The sequence below is a fragment of the Dipodomys ordii genome, unplaced genomic scaffold (genome assembly GCF_000151885.1).
Source record: "Dipodomys ordii isolate 6190 unplaced genomic scaffold, Dord_2.0 Scaffold4, whole genome shotgun sequence".
NCBI lineage: Eukaryota > Metazoa > Chordata > Mammalia > Rodentia > Heteromyidae > Dipodomys > Dipodomys ordii.
In genome coordinates, this window is record NW_012267220.1 from 3,402,991 (window position 1) to 3,414,776 (window position 11,786).

The 11,786-nt window shown below is 46.2% G+C and overlaps 1 protein-coding gene across 1 annotated transcript in view; it reads left to right on the forward strand.

Moving 5' to 3' along the window:
• The first annotated feature begins 3,912 nt into the window (after positions 1–3,912).
• Msmo1 (methylsterol monooxygenase 1) overlaps positions 3,913–11,786 on the forward strand; it is an 11,630-nt gene continuing 3,756 nt past the window's right edge. The window contains exons 1-4 of the mRNA XM_013023680.1: positions 3,913–3,998; positions 8,736–9,020; positions 9,487–9,635; positions 10,849–10,975. Of these exons, the coding sequence (XP_012879134.1) occupies positions 8,766–9,020; positions 9,487–9,635; positions 10,849–10,975 (531 nt within the window). The 5' untranslated portion in view covers positions 3,913–3,998; positions 8,736–8,765. The remainder of the gene's footprint in view (positions 3,999–8,735; positions 9,021–9,486; positions 9,636–10,848; positions 10,976–11,786) is intronic.

Sequence of the window (11,786 nt, forward strand, 5' to 3'; positions counted from 1 at the left end):
TGTTCTTTATTCTTTTCTAGTTAGCTTACTATTCAGAAAGCTGCCTGTTGAATATTTTTGTCCTTGTGTTAAGTGTGCATTGCCTAACTTCACAAATCTATAGATTGAGTTTCTTGTCTTAATGAGATGTGGCGTTCCTCAGGAGAGGGATTTAAATGGTTAGTATGAGTTGTTCACAAAACAGTTGATGATCATGAGTTAAGAAATGTATGCTAGGATGAGAAGGTAGCTCAGTGGTAGAGTGCTTGCCTAGCAAACATGAGGCCATGGGTTGAAATCCTCAGCACCACATAAGCAAACAAAAAAAGCCGGAAGTGGTGCTGTGGCTCAAGCGGTAGAGCACTAGCCTTGAGCTGAAGAGCTGAAGGACAGTGCCCAGGCCCCAGAGTACAGGCTCCAGGACCAACAAAAAAGAAAAACAAAAGAAGAAATCCTTAAAATAAAAAAAGAAATGTATGCTAACATTTTAATATAGATTGTTCAAATTGAAACAGAACCATGTCACACAGTTGACTTTTTCATTATAAATGAAAACCCAACTTCATTTGAAATACGAATTTCCCATTCGTGTGGCTGCACCACAAATCCATTGTTAACAGATTGGCTGGTCAGTTTGGAATAGGTCACCTCCATTATGAAATAGGTTACTTCATTGGAGTTCTCTCAACTGTTGTTGGAACGTGAGGTCCTCATCTCTCCTTGGCCAGCACTTTCAGGACTAGGTGTGTGTGGACTTGGTTCTGGCGCTGTCTTCCTGGGAACCTACCTGGAGAGTATCAGATCCCTTGGATTGTGGGCTCAGCCACACCAAGCGTGCCATTTGCAGATGTGTACCACTGGCTCATTTGTACTTGGCTGGGCAGGGCATTAAAGCCATTGGTACTTGTGACCGCTGGGTACCACGCCAGATTCTGTGCCCATCCTCTCTGGTTTTAATTTCATGCCACCTTTCCACCACCTTCACATGCTTACAAGCCAGAAGGTTATCTTGTCTTACTCCGGCATTTTCATAGAGAGCTTGCCTTTGTAGTCTCCCACTTCCCTGAAGTTTCTGGGTTGGCGCTCAGAGTTCTAACCTCAGATCCACATGCACGTGGTCTTTCTGCAGGTGGCAAGGACTCCAGCCCAAATTATTAGCATGAACTCCTCTGATCAAAGGAGGCTCAGTGAGAAACAGGACACTCCTGTTAGCAGGAAATTCCGGGGGGTATTGGGTCAAGACCAAGTGTACTTCATACTTATAAACACTTAATTTTCCAGGAAAAACAATCTTACCAAGATGTATCTAAAAAGATTTTCTTGAAATAAAATTTCAGTCTAGGGTAACAAAATCTGAACTACTTGACACATCAAACACACGTCTTAATCTCCTTGAAGCGGAAATAGCCATGCCGTGCTTTGCCAGGGCTTGTCAATAGCCGGACACATAACTTTGATTTTACATGCTTTGGACATATAATCTTCCTAACCCTATGGCAGTTGGTCAAGTTTGAAATGTCTTATGTTTTTGCGGCAAAATGAGGTCTTCCTAGCAGTTAATTTTCTTACTGTATTAAAAAGAGATCATATGTTGAGGCAAAGAGTATTTGTCAAGAAAACAGATAGAAGCAGGGCTCAAGGCTGGATCCCTGCTGCCTTCCTTTGCTTGAATCTGGGGTCAGGTACCTGGCGTGTGTGCTGCCAAGAGCTCCCATTCTTTCCTGTTCCATGTGCCTCTGGTGTACAATTCCCAGCATTTATCTCCATGAGTTGTGTTACTACGGAGGCCCTTGATAGTTGTGATCTCAGCGGCATAGCAGGAACACTGTCTTGTTCAAGATTTGTCCTAAGAAAATTGCCTCTTACTGACTTTCATGACTGCTAATTCTTTGTTCTGGAGAGAAGTCTACATGGGAAAACTTAACCCTCAAGATTCTGGGGTTCTAGCTGAGCGCCAGTGGCATATTAGGCCTGTAATGCTTGCTACTTAGGTGGAGATCTGAGTCCTGGCTTGAAGTTAGCACACACAGATATGAGGTATATGACTTATCTCCAAATAATCTACAAACTAAGGGACAGTACCAAGACCTGGGTTCAAGCCTCAGTTCTGGCACACACACACACACACACACATACAAAGGTTCTGGGAAATTAATCCTGGGTTTTGAACAGTTTAAAAGAAGGAAAAACTGCAGTATTGGGAAAGTCATCTGTGTTCTGCTCTTGAGTACTAGTTGTTAGCTGTGGCTTCTTCAGTGTATTAACTCTTTACCCTATTTTGTCACCACTAAAATGACAACAGTAGTGTTATACCTCTTACAAAGTTATCAAGAGACAAGGGGAAAAATACTGCTTGTGAAATGTGATTGAAAGACAGAGCCCTCTAAGTTACAGTGTTGCTGTTTTCTGAGCCTACCAATTCTTCACTGCTGTAAACGTGGAAGACCTCTGCCTGCATTCCCATCCAGCTCCACATCTTCAGGGTATGGGACCCTTCCACACAGACTTCTGCTTTGATTTAGAAAATACAATCCCGGTAGAATTCTAAATGAGCAATAGTAACCAACATGCATTGAGCAGGTTGAGCCGATGTATATGTGTGGGGTGTGTGTGTGAATTGCTAGGGATGGTAGGCAAGTGCTGTACTGTGAAGCTACACCCTTAGCTTACAAGGAACACTCACGTATCAGATACTACTAGTAAATGGCTAAGCCTAGTAAGTCTGATCACGATGTATGTTCATTGTGTGTGTGTGTGTGTGTGTGTGTGTGTGTGCACAGTGTTGATACTAGGGCTTGAACTAAGGACCTGGGCACTGTCCCTTAGCTTTTTAGCTCAAAGCTGGAACTCTACCAACTTGAGCCGCAGCTCCATTTGTAGCATTTTGGTGGTGGTTAATTGGAGATGTCTCGCCGATTCTTCTTCCTAAGCTGCCTTCAAATCGTGATCCTCATTCAGCCTCCTGGGTAGCTAGGTGTACAGGTGTGAACCACCAGGTCCCCTTCCCCCCCTCCCCCCGCCAAGTCCTCCCCTTTCCTCCTTATGTTCTTCCTGGTGCACACTTGATAGGACAGCAGGCTTGGGGCGGGGGCACCGTGAGTCACCTGTGCCATCAGGAAGTGAGCGCCTCGTAGCTGAGGTAGTCAAGCAGAGTCCTCGATGGCGGTGAAAGGTTGGGCTTTCACATCCTTGCCACGGCCCGCCGCCGACGTCGTGCTGGGGAGGAGGGGGTCTGGAGGCTCGTCCTGGGCGGTGCACCCCCACATCCAGGGCGGGCTTGGCCTGGGGCGGCCTGCAGTCGGGGAGGGAGCCTTTCCCGCGCGGTGCTCGTTTCCTCGGCTGCCCGCTTCATTGCCTAACAATGCAATTAAAAACATCTCTTTAGAGATGGTATCAAAGGCTGCGATCCACCCGCGATGCGCTCATCCACGGGAGGAGCACACCCGTGCACGCCCCGAGAGGGTGCGGAGCGGGCCTGGGCCACGGCGCACGCGCGTCCCGCCTCGGTGCCGGGCCTGCGCGCTCGCGGTTCTCTCCCGCCAGAATTCGCCGGGCCTCTGAAATCCATCTTCCATTAGGAGGATTCATCAAAGACCCGGCGGGTCCGGGCCTCCGTGGGGTGAGGACCGGGGTTGCCTAGGCGACGCGGGGGGAAGCCCGAGGCGGTGTCCGTCCAGCCCCCTCGCGCCGTCACGCGCGCTCGCGCTGTCCCCTCCTCCAGATGTGCGACGGCGCCGACCATTGGTCGGATTCCAGGGTCTCACTATGCTCACTCCATCCGCGGAACCAATCGCTGGCACCGCCCGGTATTAGTTAACGTGAGTCACACGCTGCCGGTATGGTGCTGGCCAATCACCGAGTCGAACGGGCGGGGCTGGAGACAAGGCTGGCCAATAACGGAAAAACGAACCGGCCGTGCCCTCTAGGCTCCACCCCCGGTCCGGGGTAAGTAGGGTGTGAGGCGGCAGCACCTGCTCGTGGTGGGTGACCGTGGGTGAGGTGGCCTCGCGGCCGTGCAGGTGAGTGGACTTGGGGCGCGGGGAAGCCGGCGGGCGGGCCGGGCGGCCGAGGTTGCCGACTGCTTGGAAGTCTCGGCCGTCACACTCAGTGGTGGGACTCGGGTTGGCCCTGCCGGGGCGGGGGAGGGGAGGAGGCGTGTTTCTGCTGCCGGGGCCGGGAGCCCGAGGTTCCTGAGGGAAGAATAGGAGTTGCTTAGCCCGCGCGGGATTGCTGGAAGCCTGGACCTCGGAAGGATGGCGGCGGGGGACGCGGGGTGAGGGAGGCCTGGCCGGGCCTCTGGGGCACCGCGGATCGGGGACGGGAGTCGGACCCTTGGCCCAGGACTGACTGTTTCACCGCGGACCCGGCCGGTCCTGCCGGGGAGGTGGGTCTTAGAGGCAGGTGCATCCGTCCCGCAGCCCTGGGCGTCTCCGCCCGCGAGACTTTCCTCCGGGGAGCGGGGACGGTGTCGGGCATGGCGACGCGGGTGGGCTGCGGGAGTATTGGGGACGGGCCTGGAGGACGCGCTCGCTGGAACGTCCCGGGTGTGGGTTGAAGTTGGGCCTGGTCTGCACTGGGTGGAGAGGGTCGGTGTTGAACACTCTGGAAGTGTGTGCGTGTGCGCATGCGTACGTGTGTGTGCGCGCCGGAGCCGGGCCCAAAGCTTGAACTCTGGGCCTGGGTGCCGCCCCTGAGCTTCCCCCCCCCCCAAAATAAAAAAAAGTTGGCTCTCTACCACTTGAGCCACAGTGATGTTTTCATTGGAGGTAAGAGTCTCATGGACTTTCCTGCCTGGGCGGATTTTGAACTGTGATCCTCAGATCTCAGCCTCCTGAGTAGCAAGGATTACAGGCCTGAGCCACCACCATCACCCAGCGAGAACCCGAGTGGAAGCAAGCTGGCCGTCCGCTTACTTTAAAACAGGAAATAGGTCGTGTACAATAGTTAGAAGGGAGTAAGGGAAAGTGTCCCTTGAAAACTTTCCAGATTCAGTTGGCAAGTCTTCCTGGTTTAGTCTTTGATCTAGTGCTACCTGGGTCACAACATCTCCTGTAACTCCCCAGTGACTGTTGTGATCTGATCACGGTACCCTCAGGCTCCAGGCTTCAGAGCTCCGGTGTAGTTAGCACGTTTCTCGACAATTTCTCTGCTCCTCTGTGCCCTGGAGTCCTGGTATTCTCTCTCCTCTATAATTCTTGTCCCATCATAGAATGGTGGTTTGATTATGTCTGTGTTCTTCACTACCTTTTCTGTTTGGGGAAGTCGGGGTAAGAACAGCTACTTGAGGAGTAGAGAGTAGTAACTAGTGACAGAGGTCATATTTATAATGTCCAGGAACCAAGAAGGAATATCAAGGAGAGAAGTATCAAGTGTTCGAGATGGTTTGGGTAAAATGGACTCTAAAGAATATTGGTTATGTACAATGTGTGGAAATCCTTCCTTGTATGAAGCTAAGGAGTGTGGAAGAAAGGAAGAGAAGGGAAGGTAATAACAAGGAGAGAGAGAGAGGAAGGAGTAATGTTTGCAGGGTTTGGCATTTAGGTGATCCTTAGTGGTTTTGGTCTTTAAACCCCGGGCTCTAAATCCAGGAGTTCCAAGTTAGGTCCAGTCACGGTCCCCTATATGCTAACTAAAGAGAAATCTCAAAAAAAAAAATCACAAAATGATGATGGGAAGACAGCACTAGTACATCTTTCGTTGTCTTTGGCCTTAGGTTAAATAGGGAGAATTGAGGACAGGGAGTGGGAAAGGTATTGTGGTTAAAACAGTCCCTGGTCAGAGCTGTGTGGCTTGGTTGAGTTTTGAGAAGTTAGTAATTTTATTACTGGAACAGAACAGGAACAAGATGGTCCCGAGTTTGGGGCTGTTTGATTTAACATGACAGGAATTACTTGCTTGAGGGATGGTTTGCCATCCACACAAAATGGTTATCACTGAATCTTCTCTTTTATTCTGCAGACAAAGGGACCACAGCAGAGAATAGCTCAGAGCAGGGGGCACAGATAAAAAGTTGGAGGGCTTTTAGTTAATTCCCAGGACCCAAAACAGATGCAAAAACATCTGTTGAGTTTCGATGAGAGTAAGTGCAGCTGGGTGATGGGAAGGAAAACAGATTGCAGTTCTAGAAAAGAACTATAGCCAGGCACTGGTGGCTCATGCCTGTAATCCTAGCTACTCTGAGGATCACGGTTCAAAGCCATACTGGGCAGGAAAGTCCATGAGACACTTATCTCTAATAAGCCATAGAAAATGGGAAGTGGTGCTGTGGCTCAAGTGGTAGAGTCCTTGCCTTGAGCTGAAAAGCTGAGGGACAGTGCCCAGGCCCAGAGTTCAAGCCCCACGACCGGCCCCACCCCCCCTCAAAAATATATATATGGGCGAAGATGGAGACAGCTCTATAGCATACTCTTCAGAGGCCACACGCTGGTGGCTCACACCTCTAATCCTAGCTACTCAAAAAGCTGAGATCTGAGGATCGCAGTTTGAAGCTAGCCCGGACAAGAAAGTCAGTGAGACCCTTTATCTCCAATTAACGACCAAAAAAGCTGGAAGTGGAGCTGTGGTTCAAGTGGTAGAGTGCTAGCCTTAAGAAAAAAGCTCGGGAAATAGTGCTCAGGGAGTACTCCTTTATTTTGATTTTACTTTTTAATAAATAAATTAAACCATTCCTGGAGCTTGAACTCGGGGCCTTCTCTTGGCTTATTTGCCACACTTGGCATTTTGCTAGTTTATTGGAGGTGAGTCTCACAGACTTTCTTGCCAAGGCTGGCTTTGAAACATAGTTTTCAGATCTCAGCCTAGTGAGTTGCTAGGATTACAGGTGTGAGCCACCTGTGATGTCTTGTACTTTATATGGAGGAATTCCTATTTATAGAACTGCCACTTGGGTTATATAATTTGCTCCAGGATACGTGACTGATAGGTGTGAGTCAACATTGCCAAATTTGTGATAATCTCAAGAAAAATGAAAATTGGAGCAGTTGTCAGGTTTTGCAACTTTGAAGGCCAATTAGTGTGGGTGAGGACATAGGGGAGGAGTCACCCCTTTTCTTTGTTGGTCCTGGAGCTTGAACTCAGGAGCTGGGCACTGTCATTGAGCATTTGTGCTCCAGGCTAGCGCTTTACCAGCTAGCTTCCAGCTTTTTTTTTTTTTTTTTTTTTGGTAGTTTATGGGAGATAAGAGTCTCATCAACTTTCCTGCCTAAATTTGCTTCAAATGGCAATGTTCAGATTAGCCCTCTGAGTAGCTAGGATTACAGGTGTGAGCTGCCAGTATTTGGCAGGAATTGGCACTTGATGACCAAGAAGTTGGTGGGTTAGGGTTAGTGAGATGAGGCTTAACCATCTTGACTCAACAGTGGCTAGAGATTAAGAGACTTTCTTTTTGTTTTTTTCTTTTGAGACAGGGTCTCACTGTGTAACCCAGACTGGCCTCAAACTCCTAATCCTTCTTCTTCAGCCTCCCTTGTGCTGGGATAGGAAAATTTTTCTCTGGAAAGGAATGTTGAGATTTTCTTTTTTCTCGGCACACTGTCTCCTTGAGTGCTGTCAGACAGTGTGAGCCACCTGCGTCTGACTCAAATGGATCATTGTTAATTCATAAATTAGGTACAGGGCCTGGGAAGGTGGCTCAGTGGTAGAATGTTTGCCTTGCATGCATGAAGCCCTGGGTTCAATTCCTCAGCACCACATAAAGAGAAAAAGCAGGAAGTGTGCTGTGGCTCAAGTGGTAGAGCACTAGCCTTGAGCTGAAGAGCTGAGGGACAGCACCCAGGCCCAGAGTTCAGGCCCCACGACCGGAAAAAAAAAAGGTACAGCAGTGAACATTTTCAGGAAGTTACTTTCTTTTTAACCTTTTCTCTCTTAAATGCTTACTTGATTTTTGAGTTGGGGTGTCACTGGGTAGCCTACGCTATATTTTTTTACAGTTTTACTTCAGTATCTACTAGTGAAGATGATGACGACATTCAACAAACTTTTCTGTCAATCATGTATTTAGCAACTGAGAAATTGGCACTAGTTTATAATTCTTAAGAGCTGAGGCTGTATTTTGAAACTGTTCTTTACAAACAATTACACTTAGTGGCGCTATGGCTCAAATGGTAGAGCGCTTGCCTTGAGCTGAAGAGCTGAGGGACAGCTCTCAGGCCCAGAGTTCAAGCTCCACCACCGACAAAAAAAAAAATTACACTTGATGTGATAAATTAAGCAGGACTCTAAACATTTACATAGTCAGACCAAAGGAGGATATTCTTACAAGAGGACCATTCAAAGGCTCAATAGCTACGTGCATATGATCATATAAAAGGATGCTTCAAGAACTTCAATGAACTTCAAGAAATGGAAACAAGATGGTTTTTTTTTAAATTGTACTGTTTGTGATTTTTTTCTTCTTTCCTTTTTTCTTTAGTTTATTCCCTTCTGTTACTGTTTTTTTCCCCCTGTACCCTTTATCTTGTGTATGTTTATCTGATTTTGGGAGGGGAAAAGGTGGCCCAGAGGATGATACTCAGCAGTGATACTCAGACATGCTATGTTGGAAATGAACTACATAACTAGGGGGAGAGGAGGGTCAGGAGGGAAAAAACTGGGAGAAAAAGAGGGAAACGGTGAGACTGCTTGTAAAGAAGTGTTCTCTATGCCTGACTTGTGTAACTGGAACCCTCTGCATCATCACCTTTACAATAAAAAAATTCTTTCAAGAACTGTTCCTTAGAGTTACCTGGCTTGGCTTATGTGTCTGCTTGCTCTTGCAGAACCGTAAGGCTCCCTTGGAGACTTGAAGCATGGCGGTGAATGCCAGTGTTGCGGTCTTTGGCTCTGCGGCTTTGGCGGTGGAGTACATGGATTCACTGTTGCCCGAGAATCCTCTGCAAGCCCCCTTTAAAAATGCGTGGAATTACATGCTGGATAACTACACCAAGTTCCAGATCGCCACGTGGGGGTCCCTGATAGTTCATGAAGCCCTTTATTTTTTGTTCTCTTTGCCTGGATTTTTATTTCAATTTTTACCTTTTATGAAAAAATATAAAATTCAAAAGGTGAGTCTGATAGATTTGAAATTGATTCTAAGTAATGTTGTTGAATATTGTTAAAGGCAATGTAGCTTGATTTGGGGACTCTTGAAATTAGTATTATCCAATCAATAGAAATGTAACAAAGCCACATACATAATTTTAAATTTTAAAATAGAATATTTTTCCCCAAGTAAGAAAGAAATGGCAGCAGAGACCGGAAACCTGTTCTGAAAAGCTTTGGTTGTTTTTGAGTCCTAGCTGGGTTGGTGAGCCAGCTGTCTCTTCCCCTGTCCGAAAAGGTGCTGTCAAGAATTTAGCAGGGAGGATGCTGTAAGTCTAAACCTTAGCCTGACCATAACATCAAATCAGCATAACACAGAATTAAGGTCTGTTAGGCATACTGGAGAAAAAGTCAGTGTTCTCTTACAGTTGTCAAGCCAAACTGTAGAGGATAACAGAGACTAATGTTGAATATTATTTTTCTTTGTAGGATAAACCAGAAACATTCAAAGGCCAATGGAAATGCTTTAAAGTACTTGTCTTTAACCACTTCTGTATCCAGCTGCCCCTGATTTGTGGAACCTATTATTTTACAGAATATTTCAACATTCCTTATGGTTGGCAAGAAATGCCAAGATGGTATGTTGAGAACAATTTGACTTGACTTTTTTAATCAGTCATGATTTTGTTTGTTTATTTGTTTTGTGCCAATCCTGGGGCTTGAACAGAGGTTCTGGACACTCCCTGAGGTTTTTTTTTTTTTTTTCAAGTCTGGAGCTCTACCACTTGAACCATGGCTCCACTTCTGCCTTTTGTAAGAGTTGTATAGGCTTTCCTGTCCAGGCTGGCCTCAAACTGTGATCCTCAGAGCTCAGCCTTCTGAGTAGGAAGATAGACATGAGCACCCCTTCCCCCCCTTTCCCCCTCCCCTCCCTGTGCCTGGCAATTTTAGTTATTTTTAATGTGTATCTTCTGCATTTGGTTCGTGTTTATTGCAAAGTTTGGAAGCCACCGTGAGAACTTAAAATGTCCCCATTATTTTCCGGATTTCAGCGCACTGTTTTACTAAAGTGTGTCTTCAGAAATTTCCATAACAACCTTTCTATGATTGCCTATAGATATATGTGCTTGTTGTAAGAAAAAAAAAGCATGACATTTAAGGTGAAAATGAATAAAAAATATAAGACAATAGTTAGTTGATAAAATTGTATCCTTGCAAAACTGAATATAGATATCCAATGTACAGATGCAGTTGTCCTTCTGTATCCTTGAATTCTATACCCATATTCAACCAGCTACAGATTGAAGTTATTTTTAAAAGAAAAAAAAAATCTTGTATCTTGCTGGGTGATGGTGGCTTGTGCTGAGAGGTGAGTATCACAATTCAAGGTCAGCCTGAACAGATCAATCCAAGCGACTCTTTATCTCCATAGCTGTGAGTGGAAAAAACTACAAAGCTCAGTATGAACTAAAGGGCCTGTGTTCAACCCCCATTGCTGGCACACACATAGACACGCAGAACGTTGCATAAGATGTGTTGGGCTATATGCAAGGGCTGTATAGCTTTGTATAAAGCTCTGGATTTGAGGGGCACCTAGTCTGTTTTCTATAATTATTGTCTTGGAAGAGGTTTTCCCCTCCCCCCCCCTTAACTATGAGTTTATGTGTATGGGTTTTGGGAAAACAAAATAATGGTCTGTATCCCCTCATGTCAAGTTCTATCCAATGGCCATATCTGTATTTTGAGAATTTTTGTTGATAAATGTAATAAATGTATTGATTCTGTAACATCTCCAGCATTGCTGTGCAGCGTCTAGATTGCTTAATGAATGCTTGCTGCCTTCTCTTATAGGTATATGATCTTGGCAAGGTGCTTTGGCTGTGCAGTCATTGAAGATACTTGGCATTACTTCCTACACAGGCTCCTACATCACAAAAAGATATACAAATACATTCATAAGGTTCACCATGAATTTCAGGTATGTGAGTGAGGATTGTATTTCAGACTTCCACTACTGAAATGGGATTTTGGTCAGTTGTGGGGCTTGAACTCAGGGCCTGGGCACTGTCCCTGAACCTCTTTGTGTTCAAGGCTAGTGCTCTACCACTTCAGCCACACAGCATCCAGTTTTTGAGTGGTTAATTGGAGATAAAAGTCTCACCCAGACTTTTCTTCCCCAGGCTGGTTTTGAACTGTGATCCTCAGATCTCAGCCTCCTGAGTAGCTAGGGTTACAGATGTGAGCCACTGGTACCCGCTCCCATTATCTAAATTTGAAGATAAGTTGACACCACAGAGAAAAATATCACAGGCAATAATTCACACTCACTCATCCTTTGGCCAGAGTGCTCTATTGGCAGATTGGTGGTGGCTCTAGGTCTCAGTGTTAGAGTCACTGAAATGAGACCCTAAAATGATTTTTAGCATAGTTTTATCACCAAAGCAAACTCTTCATACAAACAGACTTCTTTTAAGAAACAATTTTAGTTGTTTTGGAAATCAGAACTGCTTTGATGTTGTAAAATGGGCTGTGCCAATGTGTTCTGATCTTGATTCCCTTCTTTATTTATTTTGGTTGGTCAGCTGTGTGGCTTGAACTCAGGTCCTACTCACTGTCCCCCAGCTCTTTTGTTCAACACTGGTGCTCTTACCACTTTTTTTTTTTTTGTCAGTCCTGGGCCTGGGTCTGGGCCTGGGCCTGGGCGCTGCCCCTCAGCTCTTCAGCTTAAGGGGAGCACTCTATCACTTTGAGCTGCAATGCCACAGCTGGTTTTCTGGTGGTTAATTGGA